Genomic DNA, 25,825 nt, shown 5'->3' on the forward strand with positions numbered 1-25,825 from the left:
TCTGGGAAGATGTACATAATGTGATTGGTCATGGTATCTGGACCCACAAATAAACATCCGTTTACTTGCAAATAAGAGACTTGATACTAGGTTAGTGGGGTACATTGTAGTGCTCGATCGATAGATGAATTGGGGCAATGTCTGATGTTTTACAGATGCTGTGCCAGACAGTCTTGGCAAAGAAAAATCTTAGCCAGAAGGTGAGGCTCTCGATGTGCTAGTTGATTTACACTTCTGTCCTCACTTGTGGTCATGAATTTTGAGTAATAACTGAAAAAATAAGGTCACGGATACAAGCGGGGAAATGAGATTCCTTCATCGGGTATCTGGGTTTACACTCCTGCACAGGGTGAGAAGCTCGGCTATTCAGGGGGGACTCAGAGTAGAGCTGCTGCTGCTGCTTCTTCACACTGAAAGGAGCCAGTTGAGGTGGTTCAGGCATCTGGTGAGGATACCCCCTGTTCATCTCTCTAGGGAGGTGTATCAGGCACTTCCAACTGAGAGGAGGCCCCGTGGAACACCCAGGACATGCAGAAGTGATTCTTTTGTTTCTAGCTGTCTTGGGAACACCTTGGAATCCCCATGGGAAGAGTTTGTCCAGATGTTCTTGTCTTCACCTCCTGACTTGTCTAAACCCACCTGGATGTAAAACTGATGATTGAGCCATTAAATGGATGGAGGTTTTATACGATCCATTATTTTGTTGACATTTTTTATTTTATTAACTTATGATGTAGAAAATGTTTGAGGTTCAAGAGCACAGATCTTTAAAATTATTTGTATAAACAAAGATTTTACATTCGATGTCATAAAACAAACACAGATAAAGGCAAAGAGGACAAGTGCATTGTCTTGGCATTTTTATCATTTAGCAAGCATATTTTTGTAAGCTGAAGTGTGATCTTGTTTTGAACTCTGTTATTTGTGAACGCTTTCCTTTTGCATTTTGTGTTGTTGAGCATGACGGGTTATTTGTTCAAAGGCGCTGCAGAAATATGTCGAGTTTGTCGTCAGAGCCGTCTTTCCCTTGATACTAAACCTGCGCCGGGTATCGACTACAGGGGGGGAACAACAACTCATCCGGTCAGCTCAGACCATTTTTAGCCCGAGAAATATGGTTAACTGCTTCGCCTTTGTGATGCGTTGGGAAAGAATGCCTACAGCTGGATGGTGGCTTAATGTGATGCTCTGTGACTGGCGTGTTTGTCCGTGATGTGCTGTCGATCCATCGATACACGAGCATGAGCTGCTTTGTGTCTTCTTGGTTTACTGCCGGGTTTCACTTCTTTAAGTAGCATCATCTCCTCAGGCCTTTTGCTGCTACTCTCTCCACTTCTGAACCCTTCTTACTGTGTCACCTCTGAGCCAAAAACATCTGCTTTCATTCAGCTTTTTGTCATGATGTTCATCTGTCTGTTTCACTCTGAAGAAAGTACTTTAATGTCTTTTTTATCTTTTGTCGAAAAACGTTTTCTGCAAGTCTGTGGTGGCAGTTTTAATCACGACTCTCTTCTCTTTAATACAGATTCTTCATGTGGTGATTCGTCCAAATCAAAGGTAATATTCTGCTCTTCTTCCATTTTGTGTCGCATAAGTCCACGTCTTTCATCGTTTTCATGCTTTGTGGTTTTGTGTCCGTAGGGCTTGTGGGGTTCAGGGAAGGATCAGTGTAGCAAAGAGATGCTGCGCTCCTCCTTCTTCGTCAGCCGCAAACGTAAGAAGCCCAAGGACAAAACACTTCCCAGTAGTTCAGACGATGACCTAGACTCTGTGTTCCTGAAGAAGGAGCTCCCGGAGGAGAGCCAGCAGCAGCCTCTGTGGTCCCCAGACAGCCGGACTGAAGAGGAGGGGGAGACGGATGAAACCGGCAAGGAGACGCGCCAAAATGGCTCAGAGGAGCAGCTGAGCAAACGCAATGACAAAGAGTCGCTGCCTGTGATGTCAGAGTCCTCTCCATCACTGCCACCACAACAAACTTCCTCCAGTCTTCACAGGGGTTCCCCTTATGTCTCACCCCCCCACTCCCCAAACCTCAGCTACCGTGTGCCAATGCCTCGTCAGTCCTCTCTGTCTGACCCGCATTCTAACTATGACGATACTGTGTCTGACCTTGGTACGATGAACAGCACCAGCTCTCAGGCGTCAGTGCCCAGAGTGAGGCGCGGCAGAATGGTGGTTCCTGGACCGGAAGTGGGTTCTTGTGGGGTCGGAGCCGAGGTCTGCTCGATCACCTCAGACTACTCCACCACATCTTCCATGACATTCCTGACTGGAGCCGAGCTACCAGAAGTGCAGTCCGTGGCCGAAAGCAGGGGAGGAGATGACGCAGACGACGAGCGAAGTGAGCTCATCAGCGAGGGGAGGGCGATTGAGACGGACAGCGAGAGCGACCTGTCAGTCTTTACGTTTGGAAAAGCTGAGCCGAGCTGTCAGAGAGAATTGCAAGACGTTCCCCGGCCCCTCCAGTCCCACCGACTCATTGACTGTGATACGCTCTCCAGAAAGAAAAATGCACAACAGAAGACGGACAGCGAGTCCTCGCTGGACGGCGCTCGGAGCGAGAAAGATTCCAACAAACTGTTGTGCGTGTTGGAGCCGGCGAAGGTCCGCTCCTCTGCCAGCCTCAGCTCCTCGTCACGCAGCGAGGCAGACAAAGCCGAGCCTGCATGGAAGCTGAAGATCACAGACCGGCTGAAGGTTCGATTGAGGACGTCGGCGGATGACATGTTTGGCGTGGGTAGCCAGAGGAGCCGGTCCCCAGAGGGCCGCAGTAAGAAAAAGAACATCAGACGGCGACACACGATGGGTGGTCAGAGGGACTTTGCCGAGCTGTCTGTTTTGGGAGACTGGCCACAGCAGGTCGGCCTGGGTTCAGGCTCCAGGACAGAACTGTCAGCTGTGGATCGGCTGAAACCTAAGTGCAGCTCTCAAGACTTCTCCATCGGGGACTGGATTGCTCGTGAGCGCCATCGCACTAGCAATCCTGAGGTCAGCCTGGACCTTTCTGAACAGCAGGGGGCACTGTGCAGCACAAATTCCCCAAACCTCGGCGCCTCATCCTCTTCATCCTACTTTCCGTATCGTTCAGCGGAGGTGTTGAATGGAGACGCCCTTCAGAGTAAAAATCTGAGCCTGGCAGCCACCGCTCACCCGCATAAACTCACCAGTTCCCAGGTGGTCCATTCACGCTTCTATCAGTATCTGTGAGCTGTGTTGGAGTGCGCGTTTATGTGTGTGTGTGTGTGTGTGTGTGTGTGTGTGTGTGTGTGTACTCTTTTGGGACTCTGTTAGTACAGTGTCTGTCCTCGAATGAGCATGTTGTACAAAAACGTGTCTGTGTTCCTGATCTGAGAATTACTGCACACAGGGATTGTTGCTCTTGCTCATGTTTAAGGTATAAAATAGTTGTTTATATATTTTATTTTTTAGAAAAAAAACTTCAGGATGGATCAGTAGGAGGAAATATTTCTTACAAATTAAAATCCCTCTTAAGGTTATTACATACTTCATCTGAGTCTGGCTTTACGAACGCAGGGTTGACCATGTCGCTAATATGTCTATCCATGTTGTGACGCCGGCGTTCTCCCAGATTTCACGTGTGTGTGTGTGTGTGTGTGGGGGGGGGGGGGGGGGTTAATTATTTCGCCTTGATATCTGCGTTACAACTCCTGTTATTGTATGACTCGTCAGCTGACCAGACAGTAAAAAAAAAAAATCTCTACATAAAATTTGGATCGTGTAAATGAGAATGTGCTGGTAAAATTTGGCATATTTTTCCTTTTTCGGATCCATTTTTGTGTTGTCACTTGATCTGCATCATTCCCAGCCCACCAAAGTTAAATTTACATGGATTTTTCTTGACCTCATGGTTCTGCAGTCTCATTTTGAGGTCTCTGTCTAGTATGGTTACAGAGATGGTAGCTCATTGGGATAAGAGCTGGTCTGCCATTATCTAGATCTGAGTTCAGTTCCGGTCATGGATGAGGCTCTGCATCATCCCAGTCCACCCAGCTCCAAATGGGTACTGGATTTGAATTGGGAAGTAACCTGTATTGGACTGACGTCCCCTCCAGAGGGAGTTGTACATGGTCATTGTGCACTTCGCGTTACAGTATCCAGGGATAAGCACCGGCCTGACGGGCCTCAGGACCCGTATAGAACTTACTTAGTTATTGGTTGATATAAGGGGAGGACATACCCACATTTACAAAGTGGTAAGCATGTAGATCAAATGTTACTAAATAAAATACCTGAACTTATTTCCATAAAATTAGCTTGTTTCTTTATATGTGTTAGCTTGGTGCCAGACATTTGTCGTTAGCCCCTGATATTGGTTGAGCAGGTAGTTGGGCTACCAATATGGAGACCGGGGTTTCTCTGAATAGTCACCAGCTTTGGCTGGGGAAATAACCTGTGATGGACTGGTTTTCCATCCAGGGGGGAGTCATAGACTCTCATATTTCACACTACATAATCCAAGGATAAACTCCAGCATCAATGGGCCTCAAAGCATGGGTTAGACTTCTCATCTTCTCTGCCCTTGATTGTTGACCAACCCTGATGAAACTCAAATCCACAGACCCAGTCTGCCTTCCAAGTTTGATCAAAATTAGATTAGGTGCGCATTACTAACATACATGCAGATATGGTTGCATCGTGACTGAGGTCATCACAAAAGTACGTATCTGCTGATGTTGCTCAAAATGTGTCCAGCCTCCTGACGGCAATCAGTACAGACAATGGAGTCAAACTGTCTGAATCGAAAAGTTACAAGAGTTGTCAACAACAGCATGAGCGCCCCCGTTTTGTTTGACACATTTAGGCGTCTGTGGTCGGTGGAACGAAGCTGTGGTTCATGAAGCATGGAGTCTGTGACGCTTGTGCAATGGTGACGTTTGCGATCGTTTCAAACTGTGCGGCACGTGGCTTTAAGGAAGAACTAACCTTTAGAATGTGTAGGAGTTAGTGAAAAGGTTTTTAGTTTTGCAGAGGAATTATTTTGTATAAAGAAAAGTCTGAGTAACCAAATGAAGAATGTACAGACATGCTGGCTGTAAAACTGACTAAAAGCTTTTGACGCTTGTTCCGGTTATAGTGTACATACGACTATTTTTCTGTGTACTCGTGTTTTTGGTACAGTGCGCGTTTGGACTGCCGTCGAGCTTCGCTGTCCTCTGCAAAGGTACACGGCGGCGAGGAGACACTGGAATCATGAAAGTAGAAATGTGGTCAAAAGAGCAGTGAACAAACATCCCTCTGATGCAAAAAAAAAAAAAAAGTTCTGTCGTGTGTAAATGTTCGTGTTTCACACGTCGGTAATCCACAAAGAAGAAATAAAAGCATATTTCGAATGTTTCTTCACAACAGGAAGTGCCTGATGACATAATGTAAGCGTGCCATACTGTCGCCGTTACTGTGAATGACAGTTTTATTTTATTTTTCACCCCATCATTCTACAGGTTGTACAAGAAATGCTGGGCTTCCGTTCCGTAGGCATTCCACTCGTCTTAACACATTTTATACTTTTTTGTTTCCATTTTTGATTTTAACAGAACTTGAATTTTAAATATTGCTTGTAAAAGGAAAAAAAAGTAATTTAAATGTACATATAAATGGCATCTTTTAGCTGCTTTTACTTCTCATTTCCATCAGATTGTAGGTTTGAGGACAGTATTGTGAGCTGATGTTCAGGAGGCCTGTGTGGGTGTTGTGGGTCGGGTCATGACCATTTGTACCAATGCTGGGTTCCTCTGATTGTGATGATGCGGCACACACTCCTGAAACACTGGAAGTAAAATTTGTCAACGAAAACCTCTCATTTTGTTGTATGAAAACCTTTTTTTTTTTGTCTCCAGTTTCCCTGTAGTACTGCTTTCTGTGCACCAGAGGGCATTCTGTCTTAATAAGTAAACTCACAGCAAATGGTTTCAAAATGCTTTATATACAAGTTGCACATACAGTATAAGAGTTATACACTTTTTACATTGGTTAACTAGAAACCACTGACAATACTAACGTAACTGACACAGGGAAAGTCGAGCCTTTAAACACATGAGTCAGAGTAATCCACAAAATAAAAAAAACAAAAAAAAATCGGTTTAGTTATCAGTGTGCCGTCTTGACCATTAAATACGTATCTAGAACTGCAAGCACAGATGATTTTTTTTTTTGTTAGCATAAACTCTGTCACTCTGCACCTGAAACAGAGTTTATTTAAATATTTTTATTGTTCCAGTTCAGATGTGATGTGCACATTCATTAAGTCGTTTTAAACTGTTGTGCACCAATGATACACTGGTCTAAACTTATTTTTAAACTGGTTTAAAACACCTAACATTTTGGTGGAGGTTGCAACTTAAATCTAGCAGGTGGATTTTAACAAAATTATGTAGAGATCGATCATTGGGTTCAGAACAGTTGATGAAATGTTTCCTGCATTACTGGTGTAAAAATATAATAATGTCCACGCACACCTTTGTGTTCCAACAAACGTGGACTAGAAGAGATCTGAACCACGCCACATGCTGTTCAATCTGAACTGTCCCAAGAGTTACTTGGAACAGTTTGGTGTTGGTCATGAATCTGAATTCATGTGTTTTGCACGCTAAAGTTTATGTTCTGTTTTAAACTGGTCTAAACCATGAATTGTCTTATTTCAAAACTGTTGCCATCAGTCATAATAATATGGATCTAAAACTGATTTTAAACATGATGTTGGCTGTTACTGAACTGGTGTCAAACTAAAAGTGTCCTAATCTGGTTGAACTTGAAACAAAATGGTTTCTAACCATTATACACCAATAGCAGTTGTACTACAGACCTTAAAATTATTTTAAACATGTTAAACTAGATGGCAGGGGTGACTGAGCTAGCCTGAAATGGTGTCAAACCAAAACTCTCCTAAACTTAGTTTATTTTGGTTAAACTCGAGACAAAGTGGTTTCAAGCTACTGCATACCAACCGTAATAATAATAATAATGTGGATCCTAAACTGGGATACATATTTAATCCGGTTTAAAACCAGATAATGGGTGTCACTGAGCTGGTTTAAAATGTGTCAGTCCAAAACTGCCCTAAGCGTATTTTATTTTGGTAAAACTCAGGATAAACGTGTTGAACCCTTACACTCAAAGAATAATAATGTGAAGCTTAGCCTCCTTTTTAAACAAGTGTAAACTGATTTTAAACCAGACAGTTACTGTCATTGGACAGGTTTGAAATGGTAACTAAAGTGATTTTAATATGGTTGAACACAAGACAAAGCTGTTTCAAACAATAATACACCAATAGTAATAATATGCATCTTAAAATTGTTTTAATCCAAAACTGTCCTAAACTTATTTTATTTTGGTTAAACTCAAGACAAAGTGGTTTCAAACAATTATACACCAACAGTAATAATAATGTTGATCCTAAACTGCTTTGAAACATATTTAAACTGGTTTTAAACCAGATAATACAACCCCTGGCAAAAATTATGGAATCACCGGCCTCCGAGGATGTTCATTCAGTTGTTTAATTTTGTAGAAAAAAAGCAGATCACAGACATGACGCAAAACTAAAGTCATTTCAAATGGCAACTTTCTGGCTTTAAGAAATCAAGAAAAAAAGATTGTGGCAGTCAGTAACAGTTACTTTTTAGACCAAGCAGAGGAAAAAAATATGGAATCACTCAATTCTGAGGAAAAAATTATGGAATCACCCTGTAAATTTTCATCCCCAAAACTAACACCTGCATCATATCAGATCTGCTCATTAGTCTGCATCTAAAAAGGAGTGATCACACCTTGGAGAGCTGTTGCACCAAGTGGACTGACATGAATCATGGCTCCAACACGAGAGATGTCAATTGAAACAAAGGATAGGATTATCAAACTCTTAAAAGAGGGTAAATCATCATGCAATGTTGCAAAAGATGTTGGTTGTTCACAGTCAGCTGTGTCTAAACTCTGGACCAAATACAAACAACATGGGAAGGTTGTTAAAGGCAAACATACTGGTAGACCAAGGAAGACATCAAAGCGTCAAGACAGAAAACTTAAAGCAATATGTCTCAAAAATCGAAAAATGCACAACAAAACAAATGAGGAACGAATGGGAGGAAACTGGAGTCGTCTGTGACCGAACTGTAAGAAACCGCCTAAAGGAAATGGGATTTACATACAGAAAAGCTAGACAAAAGCCATCATTAACACCTCAACAGAAAAAACAAGGTTACAATGGGCTAAGGAAAAGCAATCGTGGACTGTGGATGACTGGATGAAAGTCGTATTCAGTGATGAATCTCGAATCTGCATTGGGCAAGGTGATGATGCTGGAACTTTTGTTTGGTGCCGTTCCAATGAGATTTATAAAGATGACTGCCTGAAGAGAACATGTAAATTTCCACAGTCATTGATGATATGGGGCTGCATGTCAGGTAAAGGCACTGGGGAGATGGCTGTCATTACATCATCAATAAATGCACAAGTTTACATTGACATTTTGGACAATTGAAAGGATGTTTGGGGATGATTAAATCATTTTTCAAGATGATAATGCATCTTGCCATAGAGCAAAAACTGAAAACATTCCTTGCAAAAAGACACATAGGGTCAATGTCATGGCATTGGGTCAATGTCAACGAGCAGATCTGATTTGATGCAGGTGTTAATTTGGGGGATGAAAATTTACAGGGTGATTCCATAATTTATTCCTCAGAATTGAGTGATTCCATATTTTTTTCCTCTGCTTGGTCTAAAAAAGTAACCGTTACTGACTGTCACAATCTTTTTTTCTTGATTTCTTATAGTGTTTCTTAAAGCCAGACAGTTGCCATTTGAAATGACTTTAGTTTTGTGTCATGTCTGCGATCTGCTTTTTTCTACAAAATTAAACAACTGAATGAACATCCTCTGAGGCCGGTGATTCCATAATTTTTGCCAGGGGTTGTGGGTGTCACTGAGCTGGTTTAAAATGGTGTTAATCCAAAACTGTCCCAAATTTATTTTATTCTGGTACAACTCGGGTTAAACTGGTGTTGAACCCTTACACTCAAATAGTAATAATGTATTGCTTACCTTCCTTTTTTTTTAAACAGGTTTAAACTGGTTTTAAACCAGATACTTGTCGTTGAACTGGTTGGAAATGCGGTAACATGATATTTAATCTGGTTGAATGCAAGACAAAGTGGTGTCAAACCATAATACACTAGTAGTAGTAATGTGGATCCTAAACTGCTTTTGAACTGTTTTTTTAATCAGATGTTAGACGCCACTGAGTTGGTTTGAACTTGTCAAACGTGGTTAAACGTGAGATAAAGTGGTTTCAAACCATTGCACACCAATTGTATTACAAATAATAAGGTTCCTTAACTGCTTTTAAACATTTTTGAGGCCTTTAAAACCAGATATTTTCTGTTAATGAGCCGGTTTGAAGTGGCATCACATCAGAACTGACCTAAAGTGATTTTAGTCTTTAGGACACCCCTAATCATTATGTGGCTGCTAAACTTATTGTTAAATTGGATTAAAACAGTGTGCAGCCTTAAAAAAATAAATAAATAATGACAATTCATGTGCTTATTACATCCAGTAAAGGAAGTTTCTTTGTAAGAATATCAGGTGTAATGCGTACACCTTCCTGCATGGTGCGTGTGTGTGTATATATATATATATATACATATATATATATATATATATATATATATATATATATATATATATAATTTTTATTTTTTTAGCACACTAAAGCATTCTAAACCTCCCCCCCAAAATGCTTCCAGACCAAAAATCTCTGATGTCCTAAAATATCAAAAAAATGTTTGTCATTTTTGCTCATCTTCAGTTTCATCACCTAGTGGCCAGTTTTTGACCTTAACACACTTTTCACACACTTTCAGTGTGATGTTATTGTCCTCTTATGTCACATAATGTCCTCATATGTAGCATAAAAATAATCAGGTTTGACCAAAGTATAGCCCTAGCCAAAAACTATTCAGATGGATATAATCCTGGAAGCATGAGTCAGAAGGAGTTTGATTCCCAGGCCTCCAGGACCTTGAGAAAGGCATGTTCCCATTTTTCACATTTCTGTCATACGTCCTGATATGTCATGAAAACACGTGTGTGTGTGTGTGTTTTTCTTTCTTGTTTGTTTGTTTTTTGTTGTTTTTTAAACTTACTCGGTCTTGGCGGTGGTACAAACTCTACTCTTTGTCCTTCTAGTTTTGGATTTGTGATTTTAAAATGTGCCACAAATCATCTTTAAAAACCCCTCACTGATAACTAAAATGAAATCGAATGCAGTCCCCATAAGATCTGTTAAGACTTCCTCAGGTTTGAGCTCCTAACGTGAACAGTAAGGCACGGTGACTAAAAAACAGTTTGAAAGTATGCGAGATTTGAAACCATGTAAATATCGATGCTTAGTTTTTAGGATGTACAACATAACCGACGTACTGATGCAGCCAGACATGCACTCAGAGACACAGTACAACTGTAAGACACTGAACAGATTCAGAGAAACAAGCAGCAATAATCATACGTACGGGTGACAGTCTCTCCACTGGGGAGGGGGGGATTTTTGTGCTGCAAAGCTGTCAAACAATGTGCATTTGGAACAGTCATTCCTCCATTTGTCCACCAGAGAGCACTACAGACAGCTTCCACTTGGGGAAGTGCTGACGTTGATGATGTTTCTGGGGTCTGCATCAGAGCCATAGTCAGACTGAGGACAGGGACTGTCGGCCATGCAGGTGTCTGCACTTCGGGGCTGAGATCAGATTTTACGGGTGGAGTCGGGTCGCAAACATCTGTTTGCATTCTGTGCTGTGGTCCGTGTTGTGCTCCTGCCAGAGAAGTGGGTTTAATAGATGCCCAGTTCTTCATCCTGTAGCTCCACCTCCTGTATCTCCGGAACGTGGAAACACGCCTCGAAGAAGTTGACTAGCGATTGGCTCAGGTGCTGCTGTGTGCCCTCACTGTGCAGGAAGTGACCTTCATCGGGGTAGATCTGTGGACACAGACCAATTGTAGATTATCATCTTACTGATGTAGATGGTTGGGTCTGGCTGTTTGGATCCCTAGTTTGGTACCATTCCCCAGTGATACAAGGTTCAAACTCTCCATCAATTCATGTCCCAAAGGGTGGTCCGATGGTATTCAGATCTCAATGCTCGCCTCTCTTGCTTCCGTGGGAAGAAGAGTATAAGTATAGGACTGTTGCTTACTACAGAAAGCACCGGGAAACAGTGTATAACTGTTGATATATTGCAGCTTAAGCTGTTACAGCTCTGGACAGAACCTGCCCCTGGATAGTACCCCTGGATGGTGCACTACATCTTGAAATCTCTTTTCTGTTTACAGCAGTTAAATCTTATATGGCTAAGAACTGTGTGGCTGTGTTACCAGGACCTACCAGGGTACTGGCTAGTTACAAAACAAACCTCATAGACATGATCTCCATGATATCAGCCAAAGTGAGTCTCTATGATGAAGCTGTGCAATCACTTAGACTGAAGTGATTTATTTGAGGTTTCACTGTGCACCATTTTTCAGTTAGCAAAGTGAACGTGTGGTTACTAGTCATTATACGTAAACCAAAGTTGGGTCTGCTCAACTTCCCAACTCCGCTACAAAGCGAGCAGTAAAATAAAAATAAGTTACTAATGCTAGTGTAGTAAGACGAGTACTGACGTAGCTGTGGTCCCTCACTGTGTAATATGCCTCATCTGAGTTTCTTCACTGAACTTCTCAAGTGCTGCAAACAACATCCACAAAGTCAAGATCAGTAAACCTCACCACAAGTCACTGGATTCCACAATCCCACCAAACACAACAGTCTGTGTAATCATTAAACAGAGTAGGAGCCAGAACACATCTCTGAGGAACGCCAGACTATACTGGGAAGTAGTCAGGGACTGCATCCACTCCCCACAACGCTTGTAGTAGCCGAGTGTCAGCTGTCTGTAATAACCAGGGACTTAATGGGGCTCTACAGAACAAACGATCAAATAAATGTGCAAAAATCTACACAGGCTGAAAACAAGTGCTTTCAATAAGTCCTCACAGAGCGAGGATGTGATCAATGACTGAATTGGACATGAAGCCAAATTGATCTGGTCACTGAGCAGCTGGCAGTGAATCCTTTCGAGTATGATCCTTGTAACTTTTCCTGACACAAAGCTGGACACCCCCCCCCCCCCAGTATTTGAAACCTGAAACCAGATGATGTCCTTTAAAATAAATGAAACATTATTTACAAAGTGATTCTGTTTCAAAATGTTGGAAAGAGTAAATAAGACAAAATAATTTACTCATTTAAATGAGTTATTCAGTTTGTTAAAGTAGTGAAACACTAAAGCTGTTTCAAACAGCAACTGGCTCACAAACACTAAATGAAACAACTGCTCAAGAAAACCTTAGTGTTTTGCATCACATGAAAAAACCCTAAATGAATTTGCTGCTACAGAAAATAATTCATGGTTTCAAAATGTGAAGCATTACATGAAATTATTAATTTAGAAAAGGATTCAACAATTTAAAATGTTAGACAATTTGACAAATTAACTCCCAGCTTTTAAATGAAACACTAAAAACAGTAACTTGAGAAAGTGATTCACTGCTACAAAGCACTGAAAATAATGAAACAAGTGTTTTGAGAAATAATTCACTGATTTGAAACATTAAAAAAAATGGTACTGTATCAGTATGTTAGAAACACTAAATGAAGCAATTGCTATTTTGAAGAATTAAATGAAACAGTTGCTTTATTCGTGGGGGGACTGCTTCGGAATTCTCAAAACTTCGTGATAGCTACACCTAGTGGCCAGTGAGAAGACCCACACACAAAACAAGCTTCACAACATTTTCAATCTGATTGTCATTTCCCAGTTCCTGTAGATTTTTCACTCAACACAATGAAACACTTTCTTCCTGCTGTGAGATGCTTTGTGGTGTTTAAAACCTACAACTCACCTGTAAAGTATAATTTGCCTTCTCGCCAATTAAATGGTTGATAAATTTGGCTGTGTGCTGGAAGTGAACCTTTTCTGTGGTGGAGGAGATTAAAGAGACACTTTTAGCTTCTAATGACACTCAAAGGAAACCATTTCATTCAGTGCAGCTTTGACAAATGATGGATTTTGCACTTTTACCGTCTGCAGTCGGGTGGATTATCAAGTACTGCTTCTCCAGCAGCTGACCGGCCTTGTGTGCTAAATTTGCAAACTGAGGGAAAGAGAAACAACAAAAACCAAAACATCAAACAAACATATGAACATCTTCAAATCCACCCATTCTAAAAAGGGTTCAATTTCCATATAATTTTAATCAAACGTAATAGTTTTGTGAAATTGATTCAGACCGAATGACGTGCACCATTTATGATTATGTATAATGTCTTTTCTGGAGTATAAGTTGCACCTGTCAAAAATGCCTCTTGAAGAGGAAAAAAACCTTATATAAGTCCCAGCAGAGTATAAGCTGCACCTTTTTTTTGGTGTTAAAAGCTCTTTAATATGGGATTTTTGTGCATTGTTGTGCTTTTTTTGTAAACGCATTTATTCTTTTATTATTTTTATTTAATGCTTTGATTTCTGGGAAAGTTCTACATAAACAGTTATTGTAATTACTATTTTTGATAAACTTGTGTATTTTCGATATATAAGTCGCAGGGCCTCCCAAATTAGTAAAAGAAAAAAAACAAACAAACGTGACTTATACTGCAGAAAATACAGCAAATCATTGCAAAATAGGTCAAAGTCAACTTGGCCTAATGGGTGTTGACCTTTTTCTCAATTGACCAAACCCAAAACCATACATACACTACAGATAGAGAAAACTATACATGTTCTGAATCATTAGGAACACTTTACGTGTTTTCAACAAAATGTGACCCCTGCTATTTAACCCCCCGGAGGTCAACAAAAACAGTGGCACCATCAATTTTCCAGTTCTTACGACAGAGTAGATTACGCTTAGCGGTGCTGCCAAAAATGAACACGCATTAGTGCATTTATGAGAAACAGTGAAACTTTACCTGATAGACTCGAGAGTCTGTCTTTGGTGAGCCGAGGTATCGCTCTGAAAACGCAGAAGCTGCAGTTTTGTGGGGAAAAGATCAGGTGACTTTAGATGCAACAACAACAAAAAAAGACATATTTAAAGAGCAGCTTGCTGATTATTTTTGGTTTTCAAAAACATTAGATCTGGACCCTGAAAAATCAAAAAGACTTACAAGCAGTGAAGGTAGATATTCAGAGAAGGGAAAAAAATGTCAATTTTCAGGCCTGATGACATCACACAAGAGAAACAGGCATCACACTGACTTGTATGAGGTCCTATTGAGTACAGACAGCTAGTTATTTCTAAGAGTAAACCCATCCAAGACTACCAGGTGCAACTAACCAACAGTCCAGCTGTCCCTCACATCCAGACACAACTTGACAACAACCCCAGCAAGCTGCTCCTCTTCCTGCTCCTCCCACTAGGTGTCACCAGAGACCACAGACGAGCCATTTCCCATCAGTATCTTCTGCCTATGAAGGGAAACCTTGAAACAGTCTTCCATGATAGTTACTCTTCCAGACATACTTGACTGTTACAGACCAGGGGTCCTGAGTAGGAATCGAACCTGGGAGCGCAGTACGAAGCCACATGGTCTTTTTCTTTTCCCACCTGTCTGCATCTTAGTCTTAATAAAATCAGATTAAGTCCTGTACATCCCCCAGACCAGCATGTATCCCTTTGAGGCTGTAGTGTGAAGACGATTTAGAGTCCGTAACTCACTCGGCTTGGACAGGACGTCCAAGGTGAGAGAGTCATGTTTTGTTTAAAAAAAACAAAACATATTGTAGTCATCGATAGTGATGGTTTTATACCATACTCGAGACAACCCAACAAATCATAAGTTACTTTCACATCCAAGGTCAGCACCCGTTTCCAGCTGGATGGATTGAGATGAGGCAGAGGAAGTGTCATGATCAAGAAATCCAGAAACAAACACGTAGCATCAAACCCCCGGTCTATACAGTAGTGTTCAGAATAATAGTAGTGCTATGTGACTAAAAAGATTAATCCAGTTTTTGAGTATATTTCTTATTGTTACATGGGAAACAAGGTACCAGTAGATTCAGTAGATTCTCACAAATCCAACAAAACCAAGCATTCATGATATGCACACTCTTAAGGCTATGAAATTGGGCTATTAGTAAAAAAAAAAAAAGTAGAAAAGGGGGTGTTCACAATAATAGTAGCATCTGCTGTTGACGCTACAAACTCAAAACTATTATGTTCAAACTGCTTTTTTAGCAATCCTGTGAATCACTAAACTAGTATTTAGTTGTATAACCACAGTTTTTCATGATTTCTTCACATCTGTGAGGCATGGATATATAGTCACATAGCACTACTATTATTCTGAACACTACTGTAGGTTGCTAGTCCGTTGTCTTCGCCTCTCATATTTTCTCATCAAATAACTATTTCATGGCCCAGATCTATGAATTATGTTGCACATATTTTAAACTGCGAGTTTCTCTTTCAACTTTGCATACAGTAGAATCAGAATATCGGGAAAATGGTACCGTATAGTTCAAAATCTGAGATGGGGGAGACCGCTGCCCCGCATGTAAGGTCGGTGAAGTCCTCCGAGCTCAGAAGTATCGTGGCTAAATATCCTCCATAGGCCTGAAAAATGAGCAGGTCACAGAATAAAGTCAAGAGGTGGAAATCCCTGCAATATTTTTTAAATTAACTTAAAAATTAAAAAAAAAAAATTGGCTCACCTTTCCGTACACTCCCATCCGATTCTTATCAATGAATGCTTCCTTGGATATGAACCTGCAAACGAAACAGTGTGGCATAAAACTGCAGAGCTGTTTACGATTTTTATTCCTAACAGTGACAGCGGCAGGCCTGACCTGAGCGCCTCCAGGTGGTCATGCTTTTCGAGCCTTCCCAACTTTCTGCGGACCTTGTGCAGGAGGTTGGTGCCCTGGAACCCGCTCCCGTGGCCGTCAAGTCGGACCACGATGGTGCTGAAACTGCTGACCAGAACTGTGGCCCAGTCAACCTGGAACTGCTCCGTCACCATCTGCCCGCCGGGCGTGCCGTCCCTGTGCAGGACATGGGTGAGACCAGAACAAACTGTGACCCTCGACCCCTCAGGTACCACATGTGATAATGCCAAACATTCTGTACGGATCCTCTGGAATCTTGTGGTTGCATTCGATCGTGTTCATACTTACACGAGCAGCAGTAAGGGGTAATGTGTTGTGCTCACAAATCCAGCAGGCTTCAGAATCTGCATCGTCAGAGCTGCAATATACAGGGCGGAGTTAACGGTAATCCCTCACCGTCAGACCTGTGTAGTGCTCACTCGTTTAAAAAAACAAAACACACATACTGTAGTCATCGATAGTGATGGTTTTATACCCCACTCGAGGCATCTGCATGTTGTTGTAAGTGTTGTTCACCCTTTCATTCGTCTCCACATCAAACAACTCTGTAGGCAAGAAATCGCACAAACACATTTACAGTCGGGCCATTTTATTGTATTACTAGGGGAGCTACGACCACTATCTTTGTACCCCCCCCCCCCCCCCCCCCAGGACTAAACCAAACCAACTTTTTTAGGTTCCTTTGATGACCCCAAAACACAATCAGGATGTTCCCAAAAATAAAAACTGGCCTCAAGCCAGTTATCCAAGATGGTGTCCAAGATGGTCGCCAAAATAGGGTTTTCACTAAAACACCTATAAACAACTTAAATATCATAGAGATTTGATGGGAATACCATTGCAAGTCACAGCAAACTCATTTGTGCCTAAACTAAATTCATTCATGGGTTTAAGATTCAAAATGGTGTCCAAAATGGCCGCCAATAGACCCTTATCATTGAATCTAGTGTAGTGGTCATAGCTCCCCTAGTATATATTATGGTAAAAAATAATGGTCATGGTCACCAGGGCAACACTCACTCTTTTTGTCGTCCGTTGTGTAGACGGCCACACCAGGTACATCTGGACCTACACAGAAACAGCTCTGGAATTACCAAGTTTTAATGTTACAATTCTCAAACATACCAATACCATACCCAGAAATGACCTTGGAGGGTTTGTTTTGGCGGAGTTCAAGGGCATTAGGATCAAAGGTCAAAATTTAGGTTTTTAGCTTTGATTTACACAAAATGTGACCAACATATGCAGGTAGGTTCCAAAATTGGCCACCAGGGCCAAATCTGGCAACGGTCAATCACTATGGTCAAGGTTATACCTACCAGGTCCTTCTGCTGATTTCTGCTAAACCCGGTCTGACAATAAAGGTTGACCCTGAGCCTGAATTACTTTTTGTCAAGGTCAAGGAATTAGATTTTTCCCACATGCAGGGTCGGTGAGTTGGTGACTCTAATTGACTGTAGGTGTATGAATGTGTCTGTCTTGTCTGTCTATATGTGACCCTGTGATGGACTGGTGGCCTGTCCAGGTTGCACCCCGCCTCCCGCCCAATGCAACATAGCAGTTGGCGTCCCCCACTGTAAGATTACTTTTATAACTTCATTTTTTCCTAATTATGTCCAGTAGTTTATGATGTACTTTCTTCTTTGCACTCCAGATTACAAAATGAAAGAACAAGCAGAACCCATTCCAGTATCCTCCTCCTTACATGTAATTAATATACACACAGAATGTAATTTTCTTATAAATCACATAAAAACAAAAGGGCAAAATACATATTGTTCCTGTTATTTGAAGGGAATCCCACTGTGTTTCTCATAACTTAAAAAAAAGTTAAACTAGATTTCCTTTATTTTATTTAATTGAGAAATGTTTGTGTTGGAGTGCCCCCTTGTGGTTGTACTCTGAATAAAAGTTTATATGCTAAGCTAATGTAGCTGTAGTTCAGTCTACAAACAGGGGCACTTCGAGAAAGCAACACCTTTAACTGAATGTCTTTAACCCCTTAACGCCCGAATTTATATAGCTGTATATAAAAAAATGTTTTGTGTGTGTTTTTGCCTTTAAGTAGATGGTAAATAATGTTGAGATTATTAATTTCACTTTTGCACAAAAACTAGATAGTAATATTGGGTATTCTGGTAATGACTTTATGTTATAATGTTATAATAATAATGATGGTATGTTGCAAATTTGCGACAACAGGCATACAGGTCAATTTGGTAAGTTGCATATTTGAGTCAGAGATTGTAGCATATATGCGACGATGGGCATTAAGGGGTTAATTACAAACTGTAGAAAGCATTTTGTGTTTTCATATCAGCGTGTCTCTCGTGCACGTCTGTTTCTTGTGCTGTTGGAGGATCTACAACGTGGATGTCAGCCTTCGTCCTTCTGAGCCACTTTTCTTCATCGTGCATCATCACAGGTGGCCAAATCTTTTTGAATTACTGATGAAATAAGTTAATATTTAAGTCTGTTTTTAAGAAAACTTTATCATGAGCTTATTCCTGTGAGTCCGCTATTAGCATGCTAACATTAGTCTGACCACCAATGTTGCCCTTGCACATTAAAGCTCTTTTCTATGTTCGGAGTGGTTTAAAATGCTTTGATTCTGTAGCGCATTCAGCAGAATACGAGTGAACAGCAGGCACCCGGACGGCCGCCTCGCCAAGCCTATGGGAGGGGAAACATCGGTCATAACTCTCAATAAACTACTTGTTCTGTGGTGCCATGTGTGGGAGAATGTAGCATGATTCACTATAAGGAATCCTTACAGAGGGTGACATTGACAGAATAAAACAAACATATATTAAAATGTTGTTTTCACAGAAAATGTTAGCATTTTTTGCGACATCTTGAGGAGAGTTTGCGAGCTTTGGTTTCGAAGGTGCTCACCTTTACAGTGGAGGAGGAAGTACTTCATGTGGTGGCTGAATGAAACGTCCACATAGCCGCACTTAAATTCGCAAGAAAGGCAGCAGCGGTTGAATGGGGGAATGGTGTCGGCACTGCAGATGCACGCTGATGTTAGAGTGTGACTCGCCGCACACATTAAAAAAGCACAGAAAACACACAGTCCTACCTGTACAGGTGTCGACGTTTTGGGTCGTCCTCTGTGCTCAGAAAGTATCTGGAAGTCATCAAAGTGTTATCAGTACAAAACACTCAAGAAAAACAACAAATAAATAAATAAAAATATCAAGGTGTCTCACATGAGGTTCCATTTCTGGTTGTAGGCCAAGATTCTGGTAACATCCCAGTCTCCAGAGGTGAGCGACTGAAGTATGTCTGTGCTCGTGTTCGGCTGAAAACAAACACACATTATTTATGCGGCACTTTTGTGCGCGTGCACACACACATACACACACACACACACACTGTTTGAGTGTGGAGACAAAAGCAAACAACAGGAACAAGCACTTCAGAAAAACTACAGTCAGAGTGGATACAGCGTACTGCACAGAAAATAAATCAGGGCGGCACTCCTCTGGTGGCACAGATGGCACCAGTGGTACATGTGCAAGTTAAAATGGCTAAATATCAATAAATAAAAGTAATTTACTTGCTTATTCAGAACTATTCCCACATCAACATTCCAAAACATTTTCAGCCAACTTTGGGGGGGATGAATTCTTGAAGTATACTGAAAGATTACAGGAGCAAATAAGAACAAGAGTGCTCTGAGAGCGCAATATCCCCCGGTGGCAAATGCTGCTTTGGTACAAGTACATGCTACATTCTGATAATATTTCAAAGGAATTGCATCAAGTTTCCCGAAGTTCCTCCTAAAGACTTCAGAAGAGTTGATTTCAGAATGCAGGCACCAACTCCTGAAACTGGCAGTATCTAGGTTTGTTAATCAAGGGCCATAACTTTGCCAAAACATATAAATCTTGTACAGTATTACAATATGTGTATTCTCAACCTATAACAAGGATGTGTACCCAGTTACATGAAATACCGACTAAAATGTGAGAGGAGTTGATTTCAGAATGCAGGCACCGACTCCTGAAACTGGCAGTGTCCAACGGCCAGAACTCTGGCAAAAAGAGCCTCACTGGAACAATATGAAAATATGAGTATTACCAACCTATAACAAAGACTTGTACCAAGTTTCATGAAACTCCTCCTAAAAGTGTGAGAGGAGTTGATTTCAAAATGGTTAAACACTCAAAAAACTGACTCATTGGACTGCATCTCCATCTAATAAATACATGTAGTCCCCAACTAAGTTGGGGACTACATATATTTATTAGATGGAAATCCTGCACATAATTGAATTGAGTTCATCCAATGAGTCATTTTTTTAAGTGTACCCTTTTTGGGACGGATGGATGGATGGATGGAAATCGCCCCCACATAATCCCCCTTTGGGCCTTCAGCAAATGGGGATCAATATATGTAGACATGCAAAAAGAAAATGATAATAATAATGCTAGAATTTTGTCCTGGGGACCAAATTCTGAATCGCTTTTTAATGCCAATTATTTTTTCTTTGACATCATGAAGATGGAGCTGAGGATGTCACATTGCTATGTCAGTTGGACCTTAACAACATTATTTCATTAATTCCTAGGTGGTAATTTGGGCCTTTTTCATCAGTGATGTGAAGTCTGTATGCCCCATACCTGTCAATTTTCTATGTATAATTTACTGGACAGTTCATGATGGTTATAGAAACCCTATAGGACTCCTTTGTATAGGACTTTAGTGTTCTGGTATTGTGCGCCAAACCTCCTGAGATGCCTGAGAGAAGCTGTGGCACCACTTACCATGGAGGTAGACATGGAAATGTGGAAAAACTTTCCTCTCCCTCCCTGAGGGATCGCTCTGGTGAAGAAGAACTTGTGTCCGTCTTGGGAAAACAGTGGGGCTTCATTCTGCATAGCGAGGAAAACAAAAAGTGCTTTTCATGCAGCCTAAATCCTGCCTGCGGTGATTTTTCCAAGTCCTGTTATTTACGCTTTCAAGCAAACAGTGTGCTTTGAAAACAAGAAGAAGGAGGAAAAAGGCAGCGGGACGTTCAGCGCTCACCTGCCGGTGCAGCCAGCTCTCACTCTCATCCTCATGTTTCTGAAAATCACAAAGTGTGCTTCATCCACAGGCCTCCTTCATCACATGTTCACAGAAGAGAAAGTGCAGCACGAGCAGAACGACAACATCCAGGTGTGTGTGTGTGCACGCGTGCATGCGTGTTTTATGCCTCACCTTGATGCAGACTCCAGTTGTGGCTTCGCACAGCGTCAGGATGGAGTTGTTCTGGGCTCGGTTCAGCCAGTTAACGGCCAGTTTGGTGCTGGTGGCCCATTTCACCATGGTGATGTAATATTCCCTCCTGGAAAACAACAACAAATCATTAATGACTAACACACTAAAAATAGAAAAAGAAAAAGCAAGGCAATTTAACGATAAATCCCTGTGTGATTTTCAAGTGTCCACACCTTCTCCTGCTTCCTTTTTTTTCTTTTAACTCTCCACGGCAGAATCACTTGCTAGTTGCAGTTCCCCTGTTCCACCACTAGATGGTGAGCGTGTGCGGAGTCAGAGCTGTGAGTTGCTGAATGTAATTAATAAAGTAACTCATAATCTAACTTGGTTATTTTTAAGATTTAGTACTCAGAAAAGTAACTATTAGTTACTTTGCTGATTAGTTATTTTGTTGATTGCTCAATCTTAAGAGTAACCAAGTTAGACTATTAGTTACCTTATTAGTTACATTACGTATTAGTTGCAAGTTTTTAGCAGCTTCTAATAAGGTAACTGCATAAAGCTGCTAATTAATTAACTGCATAAAGTAACTGTATAAAGCAAGCAAAAAAGTAACTAAAATAACTTTTCAAAGTTACAACACTGCTAGAAAGTCTTTAAAATCCCTCGGGTACAGTGTACAGGGTGAACACAAAAACACTCCTTGGTTTCAAATATTTATAATATCAAAAGTCACATGAATAATTTTACAATTTTGGCATCTACAGTTGCAGAAACTCAAGTTTTTTTCTCTTTTGCAGATTCTTCTTCAAAATTGTAACATTATTCATGTGACTTTTGATATTATTAATATTTGAAACCAAGGAGTGTTTTTGTGTTCACCCTGTACTTTCACAAAACTAAAAAGTAGGCAACGAGTATACAAAACTACATTAGTACCTATATGTTTGCTTGCACTGGTGGGGGTCCCTTTTTCTCAAAAACTATATCAAATCAAATCAATTTTATTTATATAGCACCAAATCACAACAAACAGTTGCCCCAAGGCGCCTTATATTGTAAGGCAAGGCCATACAATAATTACGGAAAAACCCCAATGGTCGAAACGACCCCCTGTGAGCAAGCACTTGGCAACAGTGGGAAGGAAAAACTCCCTTTTAACAGGAAGAAACCTCCAGCAGAACCAGGCTCAGGGAGGGGCAGTCTTCTGCTGGGACTGGTTGGGGCTGAGGGAGAGAACCAGGAAAAAGACATGCTGTGGAGGGGGGCAGAGAACAATCAGTAATGATTAAATGCAGAGTGGTGCATACAGAGCAAAAAGCGAAAGAAACACTCAGTGCATCATGGGAACCCCCCAGCAGTCTAAGTCTATAGCAGCATAACTAAGGGATGGTTCAGGGTCACCTGATCCAGCCCTAACTATAAGCTTTAGCAAAAAGGAAAGTTTTAAGCCTTATCTTAAAAGTAGAGAGGGTGTCTGTCTCCCTGATCTGAATTGGGAGCTGGTTCCACAGGAGAGGAGCCTGAAAGCTGAAGGCTCTGCCTCCCATTCTACTCTTACAAACCCTAGGAACTACAAGTAAGCCTGCAGTCTGAGAGCGAAGTGCTCTATTGGGGTGATATGGTACTATGAGGTTCCTAAGATAAGATGGGACCTGATTATTCAAAACCTTATAAGTAAGAAGAAGAATTTTAAATTCTATTCTAGAATTAACAGGAAGCCAATGAAGAGAGGCCAATATGGCTGAGATATGCTCTCTCCTTCTAGTCCCTGTTAGCACTCTAGGTGCAGCATTTTGAATTAACTGAAGGCTTTTCAGGGAACTTTTAGGACAACCTGATAATAATGAATTACAATAGTCCAGCCTAGAGGAAATAAATGCATGAATTAGTTTTTCAGCATCACTCTGAGACAAGACCTTTCTAATTTTAGAGATATTGCGCAAATGCAAAAAAGCAGTCCTACATATTTGTTTAATATGCGCATTGAATGACATATCCTGATCAAAAATGACTCCAAGATTTCTCACAGTATTACTAGAGGTCAGGGTAATGCCATCCAGAGTAAGGATCTGGTTAGACACCATGTTTCTAAGATGAATTCTAAAACCTGACTGAAACTCTTCAAATAGACCATTCCTCTGCAGATGATCAGTTAGCTGTTTTACAACTACACTTTCAAGACTTTTTGAGAGAAAAGGAAGGTTGGAGATTGGCCTATAATTAGCTAAGATAGCTGGGTCAAGTGATGGCTTTTTAAGTAATGGTTTAATTACTGCCACCTTAAAAGCCTGTGGTACATAGCCAACTAATAAAGATAGATTGATCATATTTAAGATTGAAGCATTAATTAATGGTAGGGCTTCCTTGAGCAGCCTGGTAGGAATGGGGTCTAATAGACATGTTGATGGTTTGGAGGAAGTAACTAATGAAAATTACTCAGAACAATCTGAGAGAAAGAGTCTAACCAAATACCGGCATCACTGAAAGCAGCCAAAGATAACGATACGTCTTTGGGATGGTTATGAGTAATTTTTTCTCTAATAGTTAAAATTTTATTATCAAAGAAAGTCATGAAGTCATTACTAGTTAAAGTTAAAGGAATACTCGGCTCAATAGAGCTCTGACTCTTTGTCAGCCTGGCTACAGTGCTGAAAAGAAACCTGGGGTTGTTCTTATTTTCTTCAATTAGTGATGAGTAGTAAGATGTCCTAGCTTTACGGAGGGCTTTTTTATAGAGCAACAGACTCTTTTTCCAGGCTAAGTGAAGATCTAAATTAGTGAGACGCCATTTCCTCTCCAACTTACGGGTTATCTGCTTTAAGCTGCGAGCTTGTGAGTTATACCACGGAGTCAGGCACTTCTGATTTAAAGCTCTCTTTTTCAGAGGAGCTACAGCATCCAAAGTTGTCTTCAATGAGGATGTAAAACTATTGACGGGATACTCTATCTCACTTAGAGTTTAGGTAGCTACTCTGCACTGTGTTGGTATAGAGAACATAAAGAAGGAATCATATCCTTAAACCTAGTTACAGCGCTTTCTGAAAGACTTCTAGTGTAATGAAACTTATTCCCCACTGCTGGGTAGTCCATCAGAGTAAATGTAAATGTTATTAAGAAATGATCAGACAGAAGGGAGTTTTCAGGGAATACTGTTAAGTCTTCAATTTCCATACCATAAGTCAGAACAAGATCTAAGATATGATTAAAGTGGTGGGTGGACTCATTTACATTTTGAGCAAAGCCAATTGAGTCTAATAATAGATTAAATGCAGTGTTGAGGCTGTCATTCTCAGCATCTGTGTGGATGTTAAAATCGCCCACTATAATTATCTTATCTGAGCTAAGCACTAAGTCAGACAAAAGGTCTGAAAATTCACAGAGAAACTCACAGTAATGACCAGGTGGATGATAGATAATAACAAATAAAACTGTTTTTTGGGACTTCCAATTTGGATGGACAAGACTAAGAGTCAAGCTTTCAAATGAATTAAAGCTCTGTCTGGGTTTTTGATTAATTAATAAGCTGGAATGGAAGATTGCTGCTAATCCTCCGCCTCGGCCAGTGCTACGAGCATTCTGGCAGTTAGTGTGACTCGGGGGTGTTGACTCATTTAAACTAACATATTCATCCTGCTATAACCAGGTTTCTGTAAGGCAGAATAAATCAATATGTTGATCAATTATTATATCATTTACTAACAGGGACTTAGAAGAGAGAGACCTAATGTTTAATAGACCACATTTAACTGTTTCAGTCTGTGGTGCAGTTGAAGGTGCTATATTATTTTTTCTTTTTGAATTTTTATGCTTAAATAGATTTTTACTGGTTATTGGTGGTCTGGGAGCAGGCACCGTCTCTACGGGGATGGGGTAATGAGGGGATGGCAGGGGGAGAGAAGCTGCAGAGAGGTGTGTAAGACTACAATTCTGCTTCCTGGTCCCAACCCTGGATAGTCACGGTTAGGAGGATTTAAGAAAATTGGCCAGATTTCTAGAAATGAGAGCTGCTCCATCCAAAGTGGGATGATGCCGTCTCTCCTAACAAGACCAGGTTTTCCCCAGAAGCTTTGCCAATCATCTATGAAGCCCACCTCATTTTTGGACACCACTCAGACAGCCAGCAATTCAAGGAGAACATGCGGCTAAACATGTCACTCCCGGTCCGATTGGGGAGGGGCCCAGAGAAAACTACAGAGTCCGACATTGTTTTTGCAAAGTTACACACCGATTCAATGTTAATTTTAGTGACCTCCGATTGGCGTAACCGGGTGTCATTACTGCCGACGTGAATTACAATCTTACCAAATTTACGCTTAGCCTTAGCCAGCAGTTTCAAATTTCCTTCAATGTCGCCTGCTCTGGCCCCCGGAAGACAAGTGACTATGGTTGCTGGTGTCGCTAACTTCACATTTCTCAAAACAGAGTCGCCAATAACCAGAGTTTAATCCTCGGCGGGTGTGTCGCCGAGTGGGGAAAAACGGTTAGAAATGTGAACGGGTTCGTGGTGTACACGGGGCTTCTGTTTAGGGCTACGCTTCCTCCTCACAGTCACCCAGTCGGCCTGCTTTCCCGGCTGCTCGGGATCTGCTGGAAGAGAACTAACGGCGGCTAAGCTACCTTGGTCCGCACCGACTACAGGGGCCTGGCTAGCTGTAGAATTTTCCACGGTGCGG

The 25,825-nt window shown here is 41.1% G+C and overlaps 2 protein-coding genes across 10 annotated transcripts in view; one reads left to right on the forward strand and one right to left on the reverse strand.

Moving 5' to 3' along the window:
* The window catches only part of arhgap21b (Rho GTPase activating protein 21b), a 124,732-nt gene extending 118,917 nt beyond the window's left edge, over positions 1–5,815 (forward strand). For all 5 annotated transcript variants that reach the window (XM_034182805.1, XM_034182806.1, XM_034182807.1 and 2 more), the window contains 2 exons: positions 1,526–1,557; positions 1,642–5,815. In XM_034182805.1, coding sequence (XP_034038696.1) covers positions 1,526–1,557; positions 1,642–3,207 — 1,598 coding nt within the window. In that variant the 3' untranslated portion in view covers positions 3,208–5,815. The remainder of the gene's footprint in view (positions 1–1,525; positions 1,558–1,641) is intronic.
* Positions 5,816–10,289: 4,474 nt separating this feature from the next.
* LOC117521500 (dipeptidyl aminopeptidase-like protein 6) overlaps positions 10,290–25,825 on the reverse strand; it is a 334,231-nt gene continuing 318,695 nt past the window's right edge. For all 5 annotated transcript variants that reach the window (XM_034182811.1, XM_034182814.1, XM_034182810.1 and 2 more), the window contains exons 11-26: positions 21,150–21,276; positions 20,976–21,014; positions 20,714–20,821; positions 19,154–19,245; positions 19,024–19,071; positions 18,837–18,949; positions 16,962–17,009; positions 16,388–16,486; positions 16,230–16,299; positions 15,903–16,097; positions 15,768–15,822; positions 15,567–15,669; positions 14,021–14,079; positions 13,137–13,209; positions 12,958–13,031; positions 10,290–10,993 (exon numbers count right to left, since the gene is read on the reverse strand). In XM_034182811.1, the coding sequence (XP_034038702.1) occupies positions 10,847–10,993; positions 12,958–13,031; positions 13,137–13,209; positions 14,021–14,079; positions 15,567–15,669; positions 15,768–15,822; positions 15,903–16,097; positions 16,230–16,299; positions 16,388–16,486; positions 16,962–17,009; positions 18,837–18,949; positions 19,024–19,071; positions 19,154–19,245; positions 20,714–20,821; positions 20,976–21,014; positions 21,150–21,276 (1,450 nt within the window). In that variant the 3' untranslated portion in view covers positions 10,290–10,846. The remainder of the gene's footprint in view (positions 10,994–12,957; positions 13,032–13,136; positions 13,210–14,020; positions 14,080–15,566; positions 15,670–15,767; positions 15,823–15,902; positions 16,098–16,229; positions 16,300–16,387; positions 16,487–16,961; positions 17,010–18,836; positions 18,950–19,023; positions 19,072–19,153; positions 19,246–20,713; positions 20,822–20,975; positions 21,015–21,149; positions 21,277–25,825) is intronic.

Source organism: Thalassophryne amazonica, chromosome 12 (genome assembly GCF_902500255.1).
Source record: "Thalassophryne amazonica chromosome 12, fThaAma1.1, whole genome shotgun sequence".
Lineage (NCBI taxonomy): Eukaryota > Metazoa > Chordata > Actinopteri > Batrachoidiformes > Batrachoididae > Thalassophryne > Thalassophryne amazonica.